Raw genomic sequence first — 23,889 nt, 5'->3', positions numbered from 1 at the left:
CCTTCGCATTCTGCAAAAGGTTACGTTTTGGTCGGCGTGTATTTATTTATTTATTTATTTATTTATTTATTTACTTATTTATTTGTAATCTTGTGATTCGTATAACTCAAAAGTTTTAAACCGAATTGCATGAAATTTGGTGGGATGATTGGTTATTAGCCAGGAAGCATTCGATTAGATTTTGGGATCGTTCGGGTCAAAGGTCAAGGTCAAGGTCACGAAAAGGTCAAAATCGTCTTTTTATGATAACACGGTCAATTTTTATTCAATTTGCATGCAACTTACGCCAAAATGTTCAGAATGCAACGCCTCATCTTGTGATATGCAATATGACACAATGACGCCCATACTCTTGTTACCGGTTAGGGGTCAAAGGTCAGGGGGTCACGACCTTGAAAAATATGCGGTTTTTGTCATAACGCGGTCAATTCTTGTCCGCTTTACATGAACCCAGCACCAAAATGTTCAGAATTTAATGCCCAATCTTGTGACACAATGACGTCATAACACATGTCACCGGTTGGGGTAAAATGTCGGGGGGGGGGGTCACGCCCTTGAAAAATATGCGGTTTTCGGCATAACTCAGTCAATTCTTATTTGATTTGCATGAAACCAGCATCAAACGAGATTACCTTCTCTTGTTGAAACGTTGTATTCACTGAGCTTGCGAGTGAAGACTCGCCAAAACGACGCAAGTTGATTGTTGTTTAGTCCGTAGCCCCCGAAAGTCGGGGGGGGGGTCATGACATTATAGATATGTGGTTTGTGTCATAAGACCATTCATATGAAACCAGTTCCCCACACTCATACCACGAACAAAAAAAGTCGTGGCGGCGAAGATATGCGCTCTATGAGTGCCCGTTCTAGTTTACCCATAATTTTGTATCTCACAACAGACACCTTAAAGTTCATGATTCTTTATATCTTTTCAACTATCAACAAACTGGTTGGAATGATGTAGAACCTGAAATACTGTACTGCTTCCATTTAAACATGTCCAAAAAAAATCCCCCCCCACTCCCTCCTCTAAAAAAAAAAAAATGCCAACCTACCTTCACACCTTAAAGTTTATGATTCTACATATCTTTTCAACTATCAACATACTGGTTGGAATGATATAGAATCTGAAATACTGTACTGCTTCCATTTAAGCATGTCCAAAAAAAATCCCCCCCACTCCCTCCTCTAAAAAAAAAAATGCCAACCAACCTTCCCGATTTAAGCAGGAGATTACCAGAAACGCCAAAAAATTTGGTTGGGGGGGGGGCGAGAGTTGGACCTGGTGAAGCTCATCTTTTATGGCTTGCTATTAACCACTGCAAGAAAATTATTGCTGAAGACAACTTCATTTTCTCCATAATGCTATTGTAACAGAATGCCATTGATCCAGAGACTTTTGAAGCGTTGCGAACAGTCATTAACCAAAATCCATCAAGAGTCCATCCTTTTCAATAGTCCTGAAGTCCTTCCCTCCCTCTGACAAAATCAACCTCTTTGCTGAGCATTTCAATCCAAACTCCACACTTGATAACCAAAATCAATCACTGCTAACTTGTCCCTCCAGTGTCGACATCAATATATCCACTGCCATTATCACTCCTCAGAAAATTGGAAAAGTCATCCAGGGCTGGATATTTCAAAAGCTGCAGGACCAGATCGTATTTCTGCGATTATCCATAAGAGGTGCTTGCCGGAATTGTCACCGATTCTCTCAAAACTGTACAACCTATGCTGATGAAACTCAGTTTTCCCACGATGCTGGAAGTTGGATTCAGTTGTACCTGCATTTAAAGGCTCTGGGGGAGAAATTTGATCCATCCCCAACTATAGGCCAATCAGCCTTCTTCCCATGATGAGCAAAGTATTTTAATGCCTCATCAACGAGTGGCTTCGTACTTTCCTGGAATACGGCAATCTCCTCAGTGATGCGCAGTATGGATTCTGTTCTTTCCCTCAAAATTGAACATGTGAACCAGGCACTACACTGGTGTGGCGAGGCCAGACTTGTAGCCCTTGACATCTCTAAGGTTCATGATAAAGTTTGGCATAAGTATCTCATTTACAAACTGAAGTCGTATGGTATCTCTGGGCCTTTGCTTGCAATAATCTCAGACTTTTTCATCGATCACCAAATTATTGTGTGGCAGGAGGGTCAATCTTCTGCAGTCCAAGCAATTAATGCAGGTGTCCCCCAGGGCTCTGTGCTGGGGCATTCTTTATTTCTACTTTACATAAATTACCTACCCAACAAGATTTCATCTCGACAAGTGATTTACGCTAATGGCTCTTATCACGGCTCCCACCCTGTATCACTCCACCTTCAAGCCAGCATCAAACTAAATTGGGACCTTGAGCATGTCAGAAAATTGGGAAAAGACTGGTTCATCAGCATCAATCAAAAGAAAACCAACCTGTTATCTGTGTCCAAGTCAAGATCCCTCTCTTTTCATAACCTGGTTATGGACCAAACACCATTACAAGAACTCAATAGCATGTCTTCTTGGTCTGGACATCACCTTTTACCTTTGTTGGGATAAGTACATTCTGGCATTGCCAAAAGAACCTTCCAGCAACTTGGCTAGTTGTCTCGAGCTTGCCGATACTTCCCTCCTGATGCCTCGCTCCATTTGCACAAGACAACCACAAATCCAGTCATGGAATGGTGTAGTCACATCGGGGCGGCTGCTCCAACATCTTCTGCTCCTTCTTGACAGAATTCAACAACAAGCTGTTAACCTGGGAGAACATGATCTGGCATCACCTCTGTTATCTCTCTCGGTTCGACGCTCTGTGGTCACTTTGTGTCTTCTACCAAAGTTTAAATGGATTAACGTGAAATTTTTTGTCACCGATCGACACAAAATATCCCATAATGACAAGGTGAAAACACATTTTTAGAGATTTTTACAAATTAATCAAAAATGAAAAGCCAAAATGTCTTGCATTAACAAGTATTCAAACCCTTTGCTATGACACTCCAAATTGAGCTCAGGTGCATCCAATTTCCTTTGATCATCCTTGAGATGTCTCGACAACTTGATTGGAGTCCACCTGTGGCCAATTCAATTGATTGGACCTGATTTCGAAAGAAACACCTTTCTACATAAGATCCCACATTTGACAGTGCATGTCAGAGCAGAAACTCCACCATGAAGTCCAAGGAACTGTCCTGAGAACTCCGAGATAGAATTGTGAAGAGGCAAATATCTGGGAAAGGGTATAAACAATTTCTAGAGTGTTGAAAGTTCCCAAGCATAGAGCGAGCTTGATCATTAGGAAATGGAAAGAACATGGAACTACTAGGCTGAATGGGAAATCTAGAAACTACGAGGCTTTATGGGAAACCTACTAGGAAATCTAGGCTTTATGGGAGAGTGGCCAGATGGAAACCACTGCTGAGAAAAAGGCACTTGACAAATTGCCTGGAGTTTGCAAAAAGGCATGTGAAAAGACTCAGAGAATGAAGCAAAATGTTCTGTAATCTGATGAGACGATAATTAAAATCTGGCCTGAATGCAAAGCGTGACATTTGGCGGAAACTAAGCACAGCGAATCACCCATTGAACACCATCCCGACCATGAAGCATGGTGGTGGCAGCATCATGCTATGGGGATGGTTTTCAGTGGCAGGGACTTGGAGACTTGCAAGGATAGAGTGAACACTGAATGGAGCCAAATAGAGGCACATCTTTGAGGCGAACCTGCTTCAGAATGCAAAAGACTTCAGAATGTGGCAAAGATTTACATTTCAACAGGACAATGACCCCAAGCATACAACCAAAGTAACACTGGAATGGCTTCAGAACAAGAATGTGAAAGTCCTTGAGCAGCACAGCCAAAGCCCAGACTTGAATCCCATTGAGAATCTGTGGAAAGACTTGAAGATTGCTGTTCATCGACGCTCCCCATCCAACTTGACAGAGCTTAAGCAAATCTGCAAGGAATAATAGACAAAAATACCCAAATCCAGATATGCAAAGGTGATGCAGACATACCCAAGAAGACTCAAAGCTGCAATCACTGCTCGAGGCACCTCCACGAGTATTGACTCAGGGGGCTGAATACTGATTGACGCAAGGCATTCCAGCTTTTCATTGTACACCACTCCTTCCAAATTCCATAGAGGCATGACATCACTGCCGGGCACCGAAGGAATAGTAGCACTCAGTTTTTACTCATTTTGTTTGTGTACTTGTTGGATTCGCTATATATGCTAGATATCCCTTATTGTCGGGTTTTCCGTGTGTGTGTGTGTGTGTGTGTGTGTGTGTGTGTGTGTGTGTGTGTGTGTGTGTGTGTGTGTGTGTGTGTGTGTGTGTGTGTGTGTGTGTGTGTGTGTGTGTGTGTGTGTGTCTGCAACGCGAGGCTCTACAGCACGAACCAGCGAACCGATTTCGATGAAACTTTGCCAACAGGTGCCATATGGTCAGGGAAGGTGCGCGTTTGAATTTCGTTGCCGAGCAACCACCCGTTGCTGTGCAGCGGCCGAAAATCCGCGTACAGTATTTTCAATACTTGTCCTTCAGTTTTGAATGTAGAGAAACGAGACTTCGGAATTAAACACTTCGAGATATTTAGAAAATTTTACTAGAGCCAATTTTTGATTGAGGTTTTATTTTTCAAATGATAGTCCTTCAAAAATCGGGTGTCTATTTACCATCATTTAAGGTGTGTATACAGTATTTGTAAGGAACTACACCATCGTTCCACCTTCGCTCTCTCCTCGATCCAAAAGTTATTGACCAAAGTGAAAAGGATCCAAAATAAATGGAATCACTGGCATTTCTGTCTTTGTGGATTTCTAATAATATAATATGTTTATTTATTTACCGAAAACAATTCCACGATCCACACACCACCTTCAATTATTTATTTATTTATTTACCGAAAACAATTCCACGACCCACACACCACCTTCAATTATTTACTTATTTCCCGAAAACGATTCCACGACCCACACTCCGCCTCCAATTATTTATTTATTTTCCGTAAACGATTCCACGATCCACACACCACCTCCAATTATTTATTTATTTACCGAAAACGATTCCACGACCCACACACCACCTCCAATTATTTCTTATTTAAAGTGGGAGTGGCGTAGGAAAGTGGGCGTGGCTTATGAAAAATACTGTGTGGCTTAGGAGGTGTGGTCACACAAGAGCACTGAGAGAAGTTTATCGGGTTTTCTGGTGTGTGTGCGTGCGCACGCGCGCGTGCGTGCGTGAGTGCGTGCATGTGCGTGCGTGTCTGCAACGCGAGGCTCCACAGCACAAACCAGCAAACCGATTATTTTTCAAATGGTAGTCCTTCAAAAATAGGGTGTCTATTTACCCTCATTTTTATGAGGAGTGCCAGTTGGCAAAATACGCAATAGGAAAAATCTTGCCAGGTAGAGGAACAATTGTATGTGAACCAACACGTCTTGGCAATGAATCTTCGTCGGTGGATCGGTCAGAATGAAAAGCATCGTATCCAGCGCTTCGATCCTAGCGAATTCCTCGTCGCCTACCGGCTTGTTTTCTTGTTTGTTTGTCCAAGCGATACCTCAGCCATCCTTTGAGCTCGGAAGCTCAAATTTGGGGACAAAAGTGAAAATGTGCTTTGGTAAAAACACTATTTATATAATTTTTGATTCATCAATTAATTAGTGTCAATTTATTAATTGTTTATTTATTTTATTTCTCATCTGGGCAATATATCAGGCACTTTTTGAGCTCGGAAGCTGATATTTGGACATGACTGTGAACAAATGACTTGGCTATAAAGGGTATTTTTGATTTATTGATTAATTAACTAATCGGTTATTCATTTTATGATGAATTACTTAACTTTTAAAAAGTTAGATTCGGATGAAACAGTGGTGGTTTAGGTATGCTATTCGGCAATTGATTGAGAAATCAATTCTTTTAATTATGCAATTAATCAATTAATCAATGACTTATTGTGCACTCCTCCCTCCCAATTCCATCTTCATGTGTTGCACGGCGGCATCACCGGGCACCGAAGGGGCCCTGGCAATGTCATGTACTGGAGGATTTGTTATTTATTTATTTGGCATGGGAAAGGTGTACTTTGAATGTTCCTCTACTTGTAAAAAATTAGTTTGTAAAAATTTCTAAAAACACATTTTCACTTTGTCATTATGGGGGATAACATCGGTGACAAAAAGAAATAAAATTTAATCCATTTTAAATTCAGGCTGCAACACAACAAAATGTGACAAAAGTCGAGGGGTGTGAATACTTTCTGAAGGCACTGTAATTATCCTCAAGCAAGGTGTCGTCCTTGGTGAGCCCTCTGTCAGCTTGCTGGGGTCTTCATTCGCCATTTTGTTTGGCCTATTCAAACATGCCTCAATTTCGAAACACAATATACCCATGGACTAATTACAGTATATAATCAAAATATTATATCCGATTTGAGAATCGGATCTCGTGGACTAAATAAGCGTCAAAATCTGGAGTGAAATCTGAAAATTTTGGCAAATTGGTGATTTTTATAACGAAGTGTATTTATTTAAGCAAAGCATTTAACTTTACTTTTATACTGTTCAGACAATTATATTGAGTGAAGAAAAGATTAAGGAACGTGCAGAAAGTGGAACTTCATCGAACTCAAACTCGCACTGGGACCGCTGGTGCGTGGCGCTGTGGAGGAGGTTATGCGGTCATCTCACCAACCATGTGCTTCTTTCTGGAAGTGAAGTAAGGAAGTGAGGACGTGCTGCGACATCGAAATCACGTGGGACATGCCACCTTCCAGTGCGGGTGTGGGGAAATCCGTGCATCTATCAGGGGTTTCCTGAGAAGCCGGTTTCCAGAACCCACAGCCGTCTACTCAGAGAAAAAATGTCAAAGGTTGCCGCCTACTTCAGCGCCGATTTTTTTTTTCTTTTGTCACTAAGAAATCTCGACACCCCGTTTTGAAATCAGAGATGAAAACACATTAGTATTTCGATAAAAGCGGGCTTACTTTTACTGTGAGTACTCTCGCCAGGTCTAGCACAACACTGACCTAAAAATAACACAAGCAGCTAAAAAACGCCTCCTGCAATAGAGTTCTCTGCTTTAGCCTCGTTTTGGACTGTTGACCTGATACCCTGATACCATACAGCAATGACCTCAAGAAAATAAGCTTTGTAGGCCTCGCAGTTTCGGTGCCGAAACGATAGCATCGAAATGAAAATCCCTGTTTGACTTTGGATTTTCGAAGAAGTACAAAGACATGGGAGGTAAGCTTCTGGCCATCAGTAATTGATCTAAACTTGCACTCTCACGAGTGTGACGTTGTTGTTGTTGTTTCACGAAACACGTGTTTCACCTCGTCCATTTTGAGCTTTTGTCAAGTGATGCGGCTCCAAAATACATGGTCACCTGTTGTGCCTTTTTAATTTATAAAGTAATTAGCCTATAAGCTTAAAGCAGCTTTTGTACATGTTATTATTCATGGTTATTTGCACTCAAAATCGCTGTTTATTCACTGAAGTGAAGGCCAAGTATGAGCAGCTGTGAACTGGCCAACTGAATACTGGTACTGCAGGTACATGCATGTACCATAGACTTGCGAGCTTTTCTTGATGGTATAACAACACGATATTGGCAGATAATGTAAGGTGGAAGTTTAACAAAATTGGGATTGTGACTGTGACGCAGTATTCACACTTGGACTGTTTGATTGGTTGACTGATTGAAGCTAGCTGACATCAAATAAAGAAATTATCAGAAAACGAGTGAAGTTAAATACATGTTTATCATTCATTTTCAAACAATAAACTAGTCTAAATTTATTAGTTTGAGCTGTTTATTTAATCAAAACAAAATACAATAAAACGAGAGGGGGAGCACTCGGTCGAGTGCAAAACCTCCGCCGCCAATACTGCTTGGTCACTCAAGTGAACGTGATATGCTATTCATTCAATTTGACGTCAACAGTGCTCACAGAGTTATAGTTTGCAACTTTCCCTTTTACATACTCAATTCATTTGTCATAACTAGATTCCTTGAGACAGAAATTGATTTTACGTGGGTATATCCACCTGAAGTTCCAAAATCAGCCGCAATTATAATTTTGGCATGTTTTTTGTTGGAAATCACAAAAAATCGAAATAATTTTTTTTTCTCTAACAATGTTTTTTTTGGGGGGGGTGTTGAAAATCACTTAAAACATGGAGAAATGCAAAAAAAAAAAATTCAAATATTTTTTCAAAACAGCCGCCATAGCGGCCATATTGGATTTTTGACCAAGTCCAAAATCTAATGGCATGATCGTTGGACCAGACCTTCACCCCCCCCCCACCATGTTTCGTCGAAATCCGTCGAGTTTTCCGTAATACTGTTCACAAACAAACAAACAAACAAACAAACAGAAAGGGGTGAAAACAATAACCTCCGATGGCGGAGGTTAATAATAATAAACAATATTTAACAAAGTAAAATGAAATCGAAGAGGGAAAATATGCATAAAATGAATTCCCTATGCTTAAATAGTTCATCAGATATTTAGGGAGTTGTGAAGTTTAGGTATTGTCATTGTTTGAGGTGGCCCTCAACTTCTGGCGAATGGTAGGCCCTTTTGAAAAGCAGTTTCTCACAGTGATGAATGCGTTTGGACTATTTTCAGTTAGGTTTGCCTGTGGTTTGCTAAGTAAGATGAATTCTGTTAAGTTCATTGGGGCAATTTATATACTGAAGAAAATTCTTCCACACTTAGGGGCACTGAGCAAAACATTTCAGAGAGGCACACTAAATTTTGCTAGGATAGAGCCAAGCATTCAGCACACTCTTTGTGAGCAAGATAAAATTGTCAGTGAAGGTGAGGTTGTGCAAAATCTGCAGAATGATTTAAAGAAGGGTGGTAGGCTTGAGAGTTGTGAGTTGAAAGTTACAGATTTTGACAGAGATCAGGTTTCTAATCTGCTACAGAAATATGTTCATGCCCAAAAGGAGAATATCCAAGAGAGATTCGCTGAGTCCTATGTCCTCGCCAGCTTCAGTGTATTTCAGTACTTCAGTGTATATCCGACTTCACTTCAGTGTATATCCGACAGTGTATACACTTCAGTGTATATCCGACTTCAGTACCTGAAGCTGATGACCATGGATTTTCAGAGTATGGTGCAGATTACATTGACCTACTTGGTGGTCAGTTTTTTTGAGAAAGCTGGTCAGCAGAAAGTTGTTGCTGAGTGGCAGAATTTTAAGTTTGAATTACATTCATGGAAAAAACATGTGCCTGCTGAAGTACTTTCGTTAAAATCTAACCTCACGCCAACAGAATGGGTACTTAAACAAATCTGATTTAAGAAACAGGAATTCAAGCACTTTTACCCCAAACTGGTAGAGCTTGCAGAAATTTGTATGTCTCTGCCAGTTTCCAATGCATGGCCAGAACGGGGAGCCAGCGCCCTTAAGCGTATCAAGTCAAGAATGAGGTCAGCAATGAAAAATGACATGCTAGATGCCTTGTTAACAATCTCAATCAATGGTCCTCCAGTTGGCTCAAATGATGCCGAACTCCTTATCCGACAATGTGTACTTGACTGGCGTAGCCAAAAACCTCGACGGAAGCTCCCAAATCAACGACTTGTTAGTGTACCATCCACTTCGTTTGCATGTCCCCAAATTCTTTTGACTGATGACTTGCCTGTTGAATCAGAATTGTCCCCTCTGACTGAAAATGAAGCAGTGTGACAATTTAATGTAGAAGACATTTCATCTGATAGTGACAGTGACTCCAATTGTGTTGCTTAACTTGCTAAATGACTATAGGTTAAACACCCTTAAACAGAACTGTAAACATCAGCTTCAAGAATTTACACAGAACATATACAATTTGTTCTTTGCTCGGGAACGTTTCTTCATCCCAAATACATTTTAAGTTTACTAACTTTCAATCATTGATTATTCAATTACATATCATGTCATTTGTTCATTCCTGCTAGAATAATATCATAAAGATGTTGGATATGTTTGCAACTGAAAATACACTGAATTCATGGCTACTTTGATCCTGAAATTTGGACAACATTGTTTTGAAAGTTGAGGATGTAGAATGTTTGCAGCACAAAAACATCTTATAAACATTTTGAATGTGAAATCTCATTTATGAATTAATTTTTCTTTCCATAAAACATATATAGTGACTCAGATTCCCAAAGGACTTGATTTTAAGACTTAAGATTGATTGAAATATTGTTTACCGGAATACGAGTTTGTCATTGGTTTGACAGCAGATGTGCAAGATCAGTATAACTCCTAGAATGTTTTGTATAGATATCAAAAATATCACACTTCCTTGATTACTGGAATTAAATAATATCACTATAAGTCTATTACTTCAATCAAACTTTAGATCCTGATGTATAGAGAATTTGCAGTGTTAATAGTTTGGTTTGCACATTTTACCCAACATTATTATAATAATCTAATCCTTCGTGCTCACAGCATTCATACAGCAAACCCAGAATACTTACAGAAGTAAAATGGAATATGGTTTCCTTAATGAATGCTAGTTCATCTACATTATTATTATGTAACACACTTACTTCAGATTGCTCACTGTACTCCACCATGTGCAGTATCATCTCCCTATTAAGAACTAAGGTATGGCCCAAATGTTGCTAAAATTCCTCTCTTTGAAAGTGCTTAGATACTCCATCTTCCAGACACCTTGGTGTGCCCTAAACCATGGCTTTAAATTAATGAACCCTGTTTAAAAGCTGCTTGAACTAACTATACAGTCTAGCTGAATTTCAGTCAACCAGTCAGTCAGTCAGTCAGTATGTTAATGCAACTACATCCAGTATAGGCCTAACCACCTGTTTTTGTGGAGTTTTTCACCCCAACAGCATGATAATATGAGAACTATTTCATGTCAGAAATCATGCTAGAATGCATCTCTAGCCATCTAAGATCCTCCGGCTTCCAGGGCCCGCTTCGGGCCCTGGACCCCGGCCAAACAGCTGCAATCTCTTCACTCGCAGTGATGGTAACCTGCTACTTGTTAATGGTAGCCTCCTACTCCAAAAAATAAGGAAACCCCTGATATATGCAAGTGAAAAGATGAGTATATCGCCAGTGCGCATGCAAGATTAGCATGGACCATGGGGAGGTTGGAGAAACAAAAATTTGGGGGTGGGGAGGGGGGCATATGCATGCAGGCAGGCCTTTGCCAGATAGATAGTACGAGTTATCATTTTTAAATGCTGCCGCCTGGTTTTCTACACAACATGAACATGGCGGTTAAAGAGAAACCGTTGCTGTTTGGGCGCATTTTTTCACCACAGCAAAGCCCTGATATGCTGCCTTCCCTCTTCCGACCCTCACGTATCCTTCCAACAAAACACCAAAAAAAATTCACTGCAGTAGCTTCGATGATCCACAAATACTTGACCCTGGAAAGAATCAAGGAAATGACTGACAAAGCAAGACAGCAAATCATTAACTTTTCAGAATGAAAGGGTTAAAAACAACCATCTCCTCAACCACCTCCCACAACCGCCTTCTCCCTTCTTGTACCGAAACTTGGACTCAAGATCGTTTTGGTGAGAGTTAGAACTAAATTAAACTTTATTATTGTGTTACTGTGTCTATTATTAAATAAATAATAATACAAGCCGGTAGGCGACGAGGGATTCGCTCGGATCGAAGCGCTGGATACGATGCTTTTCATTCTGACTGATCCACCGATGAAGATTCATTGCCAAGACGTATTGGTTCACATACAATTGTTCCTCTGCCTGGCAAGATTTTTCCTATTGCGTATTTTGCCAACTGGCACTCCTCATAAAAAATGACGGTAAATGGACACCCTATTTTTGAAGGAATACCATTTGAAAAATAATCGGTTTGCTGGTTTGTGCTGTGGAGCCTCGCGTTGCAGACACACGCACGTGCGCGCATACACACACACACGGAAAACCCGATAAACTTCTCTCGGTAAATAAATAAATAATTGAAGGTGGTGTGTGGATCGTGGAATCGTTTACGGAAAATAAATAAATAATTGGAGGCGGAGTGTGGGTCGTGGAATCGTTTTCGGTAAATAAATAATTGGAGGTGGTGTGTGGGTGGGGAATCGTTTTCGGTAAATAAATAAATAATTGGAGGTGGTGTGTGGATCGTGGAATCGTTTACGGAAAATAAATAAATAATTGGAGGCGGAGTGTGGATCCTGGAATTGTTTACGGAAAATAAATAAATAACTAAAGGTGGTGTGTGGATCGTGGAATCGTTTACAGTAAATAAATAAATAATTGGAGGTAGTGTGTGGGTCGTGGAATCGTTTTCGGTAAAAAAAACTAGAGGGGGAGCACTCGGTAGAGTACAAAACCTCTGCCGCCAATACTGTGAGGTCACTCAAGTGAACCTGATATCCTATTCATTCAATTTGACGTCAACAGTGCTCAGAGTTATAGTTTGCAACTTTCCCTTTTAACTTTTACATACTCAATTCATAACTAGATTCCTTGAGAGAGAAATTGATTTTACGTGGGTATATCCACCTGAACTTCCAAAATCAGCCGCAATTATAATTTTGGCATGTTTTTTGTTGGAAATCACTTATAACATGTAGAAATGCAAAAAAAAAAATAAAAAAAAAATAAAAAAAAATCGAAATTTTGTTGAAAAAAATAAAAGTTGCAAAAAAATTTTTTTTCTCTAACAATTTCTTTTTGGGGGGAGGGGGTTGGAAATCACTTAAGACATGGAGAAATGCAAAAAAAAAAAATTCAAATATTTTTTCAAAATGGCCACCATAGCGGCCATATTGGATTTTGGACCAAGTCCAAAATCTAATGGCATGATCCTTGGACCATACCTAACCCCCCCCCCCACCAAGTTTCGTCGAAATCCGTCGAGGAGTTTTTCCGTAATAGTGTTCACAAACAAACAAACAAACAAACAAACAAACAGAAAGGGGTGAAAACAGTAACCTCCGATCTTCGATGGCGGAGGTTAATAAATAATTTATTAAAGATGGTGTGTGGATCGTGGAATCGTTTACGGTAAATAAATAAATAAGGTGGTGTGTGGGTGGGGAATCGTTTTCGGTAAATAAATAAATGATTCAAGGTGGTGTGTGGGTCGTGGGATCATTTACGGTAAATAAATAAATAAATAAGGTGGTGTGTGGGTCGTGGAATCGTTTATGGTTAATAAATAAATAATTGGGGCGGTGTGTGGGTCGTGGAATCTTTTTCGGTAAATAAATAAATAATTGGCGGTGGTGTGTGGGTGGGGAATCGTTTAGGGTAAATAAATAAATAATTGGAGGTGGTGTGTGGGTGGTGGAATCATTTTCAGTAAATAAATAGATAATTAAAGGTGGTGTGTGGATCATGGAATCGTTTTCGGTAAATAAATAAATAAATAATTGGAGGTGGTGTGTGGGTGGGAAATCGTTTTCGGTAAATAAATAAATAATTAAAGGTGGTGTGTGGGTCATGGAATTGTTTTAGATAAATAGATAAATAATTGGAGGTGGTGTGTGGATGGGGAATCGTTTTCGGTAAAAAATTAAATTATCGGTTTGCTGGTTTGGGCTTTGGAGCCTCGCGTTGCAGACACACACACAAAAACACACACACACACACACATAAAAACCTGATAAACTTCTCTCAATGCTCTTGTTTGACCACACCTCCTGAGCTACACAATATTTTTCATAAGCCACGCCCACTTTCCATAAGCCACACCCACTTTCCTACACCACTCCCACTTTCCTATGCCACTCCCACTTTCCTACGCCACTCCCACTTTTCATCAACCATGTCCACTTTCCCTAAGCTCCGCCCACCTTCCTAAGCCCCTCATAAAAAATGACTGTGAATAGACACCCGATTTTTGAAGGACTACCATTTGAAAAATAAAACCTCAATCAAAAATCGGCTCGAGTAAATTTTCTAAATATCTCGAAGTGTTTAATTCCGAAGTCTCGCTTCTCTACATTCAAAACTGAAGGACAAGTATTGAAAATACTGTACGTGGTTTTTCGGCCGCTGCACAGCAACGGGTGATTGCTCGGCAACAAAATTCAAACGTGCACATTCCCAACAAATACTGCTCACGTTGGCAAAGTTTCATCGAAATTGGTTCGCTGGTTTGTGCTGTGGAGCCTCGCGTTGCAGACACACACACACACACACACACACACACACACACACACAGACAGACAGATGGAAAACCCGACAATAAGGGATATATCTAGCATATATAATATAGCGAATCCAATAATTGGAGGTGGTGTGTGGGTCGTGGAATCGTTTTTGGTAAATAAATAAATAATTAAATAATTAAAGGTGGTGTGTGGGTTGTGGAATCGTTTGCGGAAAATAAATAAATAAGGTAGTGTGTGGGTCGTGGAATCGTTTACGGTAAATAAATAAATAATTGGAGGGGTGTGGATGGGGAATCGTTTAGGGCAAATAAATAAATAACACTGAACAACAAATTTCAAAAAAATTTTTTTACTGGAGATGTGTAAAGTGATTAAGACTAATTTGGGTACGCTGATTTCAAAAATCATAACCGTTTTGCTGTATCACGCCAGGATTTTCAGGAACAGAAATATTCCCATTGCCTAGAAGTCAGGATTTCAATGAAATTTACATACGTCTTTAACATGTCTATTTCGTACAATTGTTGTTAACTTGTGTTATATTTCTTTCTTTCAGATAAAGATGAATAGGCGTTCCTGTACCAATCATCCTGACAACTTCTGTTATGTGTGTGGTCGGTATACCAAAAAAGATCAACAGCGAAGTATATCTACAGCAGTGAAAATGAAGGCCGCCTACTTTCACTACTTCGGGTGTAAGGTGGGGGACCAAGAACAGAGCTGGGCACCACACATCTGCTGCACAAGCTGTCACACAACCTTGACTCAGTGGTTGGTGAGCAAGCGCGCGAGCATGCCATTTACGGTGCCCATGATATGGCGTGAGCCGCAGAATCATCATGATGATTGTTATTTCTGCTGCACAAGCATGTCCCGGCTTCAACAAGAAGACTAAAGGTCACATCAAGTACGCTGACTGCGTCTCTGCTCGTAAACCTGTGCCTCATGATGACGAGAACCCCGTTCCAACACCTCCAGCTGATCAGAACATAGCTGTAAGCAGTGGTGAAGAGGATGGTGATGATGAACCTTTTGAACCCGACACTCAAGAATCACACCTTCTGAACCAGGGGAGACTTAAATGATCTTGTAAGAGATCTCTCGCTGTCAAAGGCGAAGGCAGAGCTGCTTGGATCAAGGCTGCAGCAGTGGAATCTACTTGAACCTAACACCAAGATATCCTTGTTCAGAGCACGTCACAGAGACATGGCTGAGTTCTTTGAGATGGAAGACACGATGACATTCTGCAGTGACATCAACGGTCTGTTGAAAGAACTTGGGTGTGATCACGATCCTGCAGACTGGCGCCTCTTCATCGACTCGGGGAAGAACAGCTTGAAGGCTGTTTTGCTCCACAATGGCAACGAGAAACCATCAGTCCCACTGGCTCACGCGTTCGGCATGACAGAGACCTATGAGACTATGCGGCAGCTGCTTGATTCCATCAAGTACAATGACTTCAACTGGCACATCTGCGGAGACTTGAAAGTGGTGGCGCTGATGTTAGGGCTGCAGTCAGGCTACACGAAATACATGTGCTTCCTTTGTCTCTGGGATAGCAGAGACGACAAGAATCACTGGACGAAGAAAGATTGGGAAGAGCAAAAAGAGCATGTACCTGGTCGACACAACGTGAAGCATGTCGCCCTTGTCGACCCAGCCAAGGTTTTCCTTCCACCACTCCACATAAAGCTCGGCTTGATGAAAAGTTTTGTACGGGCAATGGATCTGAATGGGCGTGGGTTTTTATACCTCAAGGAAAAGTTTGGCAACACCTTGTCGGAGGCCAAGATCAAGGCTGGTGTCTTTGTTGGACCGCAAATCCGACAGATTATGAAGGACGAAACTTTTCCGACAACTCTAAACCCCAAAGAGCTGGCAGCGTGGAGGAGCTTCAAAGCTGTGACGGACAACTTCTTGGGGAACGAGCGCGCGGACAACTATGAAGAAATAGTGCAGCAGCTGCTGGAGTCCTTCAGGAAACTTGGCTCCAGGATGTCCCTGAAAATCCATTTCCTACACCAGCACCTGAACTTCTTCCCTGACAACTTGGGAGCAGTCTCGGACGAGCACGGCGAGCGATTCCACCAAGAGATTTCACTCATGGAGACGCGTTACCAAGGCGGCACAACCCGAACATGATGGGCGATTTCTGCTGGTTCCTGCATCGTGAAACTGACACAGAGCAGCACAAACGCAAAGCCAAATGCCTAAAGCATTTTTAATTACATTCTAGTGGAGTTTTTCTGTAATTTCTATAATTTTGAAGCATTCATGATGAAATAAATGAATAAATGAATTTTTGTAAATTTCATTGAAATCCTGACTTCTAGGCAATGGGAATATTTCTGTTACTGAAAATCCTGACGTGATACAGCAAAACGGTTATGATTTTTGAAATCAGCGTACCCAAATTAGTCTAAATCACTTTACACATCTCCAGTAAAAAATTTTTGTTGTTCAGTGTAATTGGAGGTTGTGTCAGGAGGAGAATCCGAAATGGTAAATAAATAAATAATTGGAGGTGGTGAGTGGGTGTTGGAATCATTTTTGGTAAATAAATAAATAATTAAAGGTGGTGTGTGGGTCATAGAATGGTTTTTGGTAAATAAATAAATAAATAATTGGAGGTGGTGTGTGGGTGGGGAATCGTTTTCGCTCAATAAATAAATAATTGGAGGTTGGTGTGTGGGTGGGGAATCGTTTTCGGTAAATAAATAAATTATCGGTTTGCTGGTTTGTGCTGTGGAGCCTCGCGTTGGAGACACACACACACACACACACACACACACACACACACACACACACACACACACACACGGAAAACCCGATAAACTTCTCTCAGTGCTCTTGTTTGAACAAACCTCCTGAGCCACACAATAGTTTTCATAAGCCACGCCCACTTCCCTAAGCCACTTCCACTTTCCTGCACCACTCCCACTTTTCATCAACCACCCACTTTCCCTAAACTCCGCCCACTTTCCTAAGCCCCTCATAAAAAATGACGGTGAATAGACACCCGATTTTTGAAGGACGACCATTTGAAAAATAAAACCTCAATCAAAAATTGGCTCGAGTAAAATTTTCTAAATATCTCGAAGTGTTTAATTACGAAGTCTCGCTTCTCTACATTCAAAACTGAAGGACAAGTATTGAAAATACTGTACGCGGTTTTTTGGCCGCTGCACAGCAACGGGTGATTGCTGGGCAACGAAATTCAAACGCGCACATTCCCAACAAATACTGCACACGTTAGCAAAGTTTCATCGAAATCGGTTTGCTGGTTCGTGCTGTGGAGCCTCGCATTGCAGACACACACAGACAGACAGAAAACCCGAGAATAAGGGATATCTAGCATATATCGCGAATCCTATTGCAATGTCACTTGCAACTAACACAATTTTTATACCAAGCATATGGCTTTGCTTTTATACTGAAACATTACTGTTAAGAAACCAAGTTAAAATTTCCCAAATGAGATAATGGATAACGAGTCCCACATAATGAAGAGTGGGGGATTTGGTTGTGAATACCTCCCCCGAGAGTGATTCCGAGCGACGGCAAGCTATTTAAGCAAACCAGTGAGGAGAACGAGCAGGCACACACACAACCCTGGCATATACCTTCTTGATACGACTCCTCTGAGTGCCATTGGTGACCCGTCAAGCAGCAGAGGCCCAACGGATTCTTGGGGGAAGCAATATGACTGGATGCAACAAAAATATGCCAAACAATGATAATAATCAGTCACAGAAAATTACTCAAGGAATACAGACTCCCTCCTACACAGATGCGGTGGTTTGTGCGGCCACACCGAGCATCCGGAATGTGTGCTGAAAAGGATGACTGCACCTTCTCCAGTGAAGAAGGGGATCAGCACTTCACGACAGGACAGCGCTCGACACCAAAGCTAAAAGCGTTGCCTGTTCAACAACCAACAGCTACTGGGCTCCAGACAAATTGTACAAGATTAAATGACCACAGCTGGAGCTTAGAAAAGGAAATATTTCTCCATTGCAAAGCATATTCTGTGCTTAAAGCATGGGGGACTCGTGGTAAAGGAGAAAGATTCAAGAACCAATTGAAACGAACAAAGCTGGCAGCCAAGACTGAAAGAGTTCCACAAAAAAAAATAAAAAATCACTGCGGTAGTTTCTATGATCCACAAATACTTGACCCAGGAAAGAATCAAGGAAATGACTGATAAAGCAAGACAGCAAGCAATCGAAGACATAAAACGGATGACTCAAGAAGAGAGAATCAATTTCAAAAAGAGTATTTGGACAAAGAAGGAAAAAATGGACATTACTATGGGCAATGGAATATGGCACGAAAACAAAAGGCGCGAGGAAAGAAAGTGCAAACACATGGGAACAGATATTCCGAAGACGATGCCCCAATAAAGGAAATTTTGACGGCAGCAGAAAAACCAAGAAAAACAATATCGTCAAACAGAAAATATTCAAAGAGGAGGAACTTAGAATAAGAGATGAACAAACCGAAGAAGCATTAAGAAATGACTGGTCACCTACACATGGGTGACACCTTCCACCATTGCCACAATGGAATGACAGGACATACCTTTGGGATGAGATTCCCAGAGTACAAACTCTCAAAGAAAAGGAACCACTAACAACAGAAAATAGAAAAAGAGAAGAAAACAGAAACAGATGAGATTTCAAATTTTAAAATCACAATAACAGAAACAGAAATTGGGCAAAAGATTGTGGAATTGAATCGAGAAATTAGAAGGAAACTCGGTAGAGCACATACATCCGCCCCACAAGGCCTGATCCACGGGAACATATTTGGCCCAATACATTTTAAAATATCATGCGATATATCGTTTTTGAGCCCTCTCTCAATGATGAAGAATCACAGGAAAATTTCAGTAATTGGATCCAGATCCGGATCTTCACCAAAATTGAGTCGATTATTCCTTATCACACACCCAACATATCCACCAAGTTTTGTCCGAACCAGTCCACAACTTTGAGATATCTTGTTATATATTGGTAAGCCCAATCTCTCAACGGTGAGGAATCACTTAAAAAAAATTATAGTAGTCGGATCAGGATCTGGATCTTCGCCAATATCTAATCAGTTCGTCCTTGCCACACACCGAACCTGTCTAAATAATTTCATCAGGATCTGTCCACAAGTTTTTGAGATATCCTGTACACAAACAAACAAACAAACAAGCAGTCATAGACTGGTACTTGCGAAATCGTCAACTTGACCTATGACCTTGTCTCATAAATGCTGTCTCGAGAGAAGGTAGCAACGCAAACCGGAATTTTCTGCGATGATTCTGTACCAAACCATCAAAAATCGAATGTTTTGGATGTTTGACCTCACTGTGACCTTGACCTTTGACCGATTTGACCAAAATCTAATCAGTGCTACCCACCACCCTCCTGAATCACGTGGTGTAATTTGACATTGGGAGCTTCTTCCGTTCTCGAGTTATCATTTTTTGGATGTTTGACCTCACTGTGACCTTGACCTTTGACCGATTTTGACCAAAATCTAATCAGCGCTAGCCATCACCCTCCTGAATCACGTGGTGTAATTTGACGTTGGTAACTTCTTCCGTTCTCGAGTTATCTGTACCAAACCATCAAAAAAATCGAATATTTGACCTTTAACCGATTTTGACCAAAATCTAATCAGCACTTGCCATCACCCTCCTGAATCACGTGGTGTAATTTGACATTGGTAGCTTCTTCCGTTCTCGAGTTATCATGCCTACAAACAAACAAACAAGCAGTCATAGACTGGTACTTACGAAATCGTCAACTTGACCTCTGACCTTGTCTAATAAAAGCATGAATCAGTCAGAAGCCCAAGGGGAGCTTGAATTCTGAATTCATTGTGGTCTACGATTTTACACTGTGGTTTGCAGATAATGAGTCCCAGACAAAAACGAGATTTCTTATAAAAATTCCATTTTTTTGTTTTTATTTTTAAAAAAGTGATTCAGTACCAGCAGGATATGCCAGATAATAGGTGTATTACTTTTCAGAAGAATCCGATAAAAGACTATATATATATATATATATATATATATATATATATATATATATATATATATATATATATATATATATATATATATATATATATATATATATATATATATATATATATGTTATTCATCGCTGTTCCAGAATTTCGACAACCGAGTTTTAAGCGTCCTAAGCGATCGCAAAAACCGAAGACAAAATTAAAATCAAAGATAAAACGAACTCGTAACGTTGAGCGAAGCAAAATACTCCATTTCTCCACGCAAAACCTGAACGTCACTCAACGACGCGTCTGCTCGAGCACACTGCATCATGGGACGACCCGTGACGCGTCGAGTGAAATATTTTTTATACAATCTTAAAACGTCTCCAAAACATCCGATTTTTACCAGAATTTCGACAACCGAGTTTTAAGCGTCCTAAGCGATCGCAAAAACCGAAGACAAAATTAAAATTGAAGTTAAAACGAACTCGTAACGTCGAGCGAAGCAAAATACTCCATTTCTCCACATGAATTTACGGAATTATGTTTGACCTCACCGTGACCTTGACCTTTGACCGATTTTGACCAAAATCTAATCAGCACTAGCCATCACTCTCCTGAATCACGTGGTGTAATTTGACATTGGTAGCTTCTTCCGTTCGAGTTATCGTGCCAACAAACAAACAAACAGAAACTGAAGTCATCAATATACTTACGAAATCTTTATATTTCGTAAGTAACAAGACAGAAAGGGGTGAAAACATAACCTCCTCCACCTTTGGAGGCAGAGGTAACAAAACTGAAAACTCCACAACAGGACCAGAGAATGACAAGAGGAAATGCTGCAGCAGCAATCCAAGAGAAAGATCCACTTGAAGTCACAAACTCAGATCTAATAGCACCTTAGCAAACAAAACAAATGACAGCAACAAGGATAGATTGCAGTGAGGAGAAAAAGAATGGACAACAGAATGAAGAAGAGGAAGAGGTGGGGGCCATTGAACAGCATAGGCTGGAAGATGAGCTGGCTTATAAAATAGAGGAAATCAAATTAATATCACCCAAGCAAAGACCACATCCTCAGCAAATAAGCAATAAAGAGAAAAAGATAGAAGTAAGGAGAATAAGCCAAGGAGTCAATAAAATGCTCCCAAAATCACATAATTTAAGAGAAATTAATGATGTGAGCTTTGCAACAGCACTATTTGTCCAAGTAGTGGGGCAGATAACAGCAATTTGAGAGGAATCGTGCAAATGGTGATACAAGCATCAAATTTGGCACATTTGTTCTCGAGGGGATTCTGATCAACTCTGCCCGATTGGCCATTTGAAAATCCAAATTTTGAAAAATTTAAATAAATAAAAAAAACTTAAAAAAAAGTCAACATCACGAATCAATGTTGGATGCTGGCTGAGATTGGTGAATGTTTCAGAAATAGCATCAAAGACGTTCCAAGTCTGCCATGCAGTTTTCTTCCCTTTACCGCAGAAGGCAGACACGACGTCACATCCAGTGAAAGTATGGAAGTCTGGGATCCTTCTCGCTTTCTCAGGCCTATTGCAGAAACTACCTCATGGACTGGAATCCATCACGCCTTGGCTCCTTGGCCAAAGGCAATCCACATGTTCTCAAGACCTAGTTCCTGTTCATGTAAGGATGGCAGTACATATATTGCTACGACTAGTACGTTCGTGTCATTAGCCTTAATGATAATGGACTTGCTAGCATCCGTCGTTGCATCCCTGGCGGGTACAAATATTCGAGTCTCAGCTTCATGACAACATGGAGACACAGCATCCAGTGACTTCCTTGTGTTGCTTATGGCATCTTCTCCTTTTGTGACAATGACTGTGCTTGTCGTCTGTGCTTCACACATCTTTTCCGCAAGGAAGTGAAACAGCTGTCTTGTTTCTGTCATCTCGAAGAAAGCTTCTCCAGTTACTTGAGTTCTTACTGGTTCCTGTCACTCTTCTTCTGATTCCTTGCCACCTTTTCGACCTTGCCTCGGACTTCAGACTTGACTTCTTGTACACATCAAACACTACGTCCACCCTCTCGTACCTGGCACCATAGGATTCCACCTTTGGGATGATGTCTTCTTTTGCATAATCATCAAATATCTTTGAAGTGCGTGGAGGTCGGGCATTGATAAGTGCTGAGCCATTAATGATGACTGCATCTCCCCTTGGTTCTCTGTCTGGGATGTTCACTTGCGCTTCAAGAATTTCAGCCAGCTGTAACTTCAAATGTTTTTGGGTTTTGTTTTTTTTTTCAAATTTTTCAAAATTTGGATTTTCAAAATGTCCAATCGGGCAGATTTGATCAGAAAGCCCTGCAGAACAGAAATGCCAAATTTTATGCTTGTATCATAATTTGCACGATTTTTCTACTATCTACTACACTAAAGGGAAAAATAACAGGTGAACAAAGATAAAAAAATATATATATATATATATATATATATATATATATATATATATATATATATATATCGATCTTATAATCTGACCAGAAACAAAACACCACCATGGAAACAGACTTGAGAAGCAGAGACTGACTGATGGTGGAAACGAGACAAACAGAACAATTTAAGAAGGGAAATAGAAGTCCAAAGCTCATGGAAAGAATCAGACAAAAAAAAAGAAATACAACACAGAAAATAACGGACAAGAGCATGAGCTGCCAATAATAAGCTCCAAATACAACAGACAGCAAGGATTTTTTTTTAACTATGATGAGGCTAACAAAAGAAGAAATCAAAATCAAGTTTGAAAACAAAAAAGTTTGACAGAGCAAGGGACGCAGAAACAAAATGTGACAACTCCCCCTAAAAAATAAAAAAATAATTAATTAATTAATTTAAAATATATTAAAAAAAAAAAAGAGGACCGAGAACATTTTTGGAAACGTATATTTGAAGACAAAAAAGAACACAATCAAGGAAGCAGAGTGGTTAGACACTTAGAAATGAAAAGCAACATCCACAGGAAACGCACCCAATGACAAATGAAGAAGAAGAAAAAAAATGAGAAAACATCTCAAAGTAGAAGGGCAATCAGTAGAGTGAATACCTCCTCCCTGGAATGCCTGATCCACGAGAACATATCAGGCCCAAAAAATTTTGGAAATATCACGCTCTACAGTACTATATTGTTTTTGGTCCGATCTCTCAATGAAAAATTACTTTAAAAATTCTAGTAATCGGATCCAGATCCGGATCCGGATCTTCACCAAAATCGAATCAATTCTTCCTTGGCACACAATGAACCTGTCCACAGAACTTCATCTGGATCCGTCCACAACTTTTTGAGATATCCTGTACACAAACAGACAAACAGAAAGGAGTGAAAACATAACCTCCTTCACCTTCAGTGGCGGAGGTAAAAAGCACCGAACTTCAAATGCCCATGAGGCCTGGATGGGATTCTGAGCTTCTGGCTAAAACTACTACATGCTCTCCATACTCACTACTCTCGAGCATTTAATGAACTCATCTAAGGGAAACAGTCAATGAATGAATGTCTTATAGAAGGCAAAACTCTTCTGATTCCTAAATCTGTAGAAACCCATCTACCCAACAAATATAGACCAGCAACATGCCCAACAACAACATGCAAACTTTTCACAGGTAGAATCACTGATGCAGTTTACGACCACGTCACTCACAGAGCTTTAGAAGAAGAACAGAAAGGATGTAAAAGGAGATGCTACGGAACAACAGACCATTTATTGTTAAATAAAACCATCCTTGAAAACTG

General features: G+C 40.3%; 1 protein-coding gene across 9 annotated transcripts in view; it reads right to left on the bottom strand.

Annotated features, from left to right (window-relative positions):
- The window catches only part of KANSL1 (KAT8 regulatory NSL complex subunit 1), a 351,273-nt gene that overhangs the window by 241,925 nt on the left and 85,459 nt on the right, over positions 1–23,889 (bottom strand). For 8 of the 9 annotated variants that reach the window (XM_085879826.1, XM_085879828.1, XM_085879819.1 and 5 more), the window contains one exon: positions 3,996–4,136. The exons of the other annotated variant lie outside the window; for it this stretch is intronic. In XM_085879826.1, the coding sequence (XP_085735952.1) occupies positions 3,996–4,136 (141 nt within the window). The remainder of the gene's footprint in view (positions 1–3,995; positions 4,137–23,889) is intronic. 9 annotated transcript variants of the gene reach the window in all.

Source organism: Eptatretus burgeri, chromosome 4, assembly GCF_056783735.1.
Source record: "Eptatretus burgeri isolate ZD-2024b chromosome 4, Ebu_testis_v1, whole genome shotgun sequence".
Classification (NCBI taxonomy): Eukaryota; Metazoa; Chordata; class Myxini; order Myxiniformes; family Myxinidae; genus Eptatretus; species Eptatretus burgeri.
Note: the sequence above shows the minus strand (reverse complement) of the source record. Positions and strands in the feature narration are given on the sequence as shown.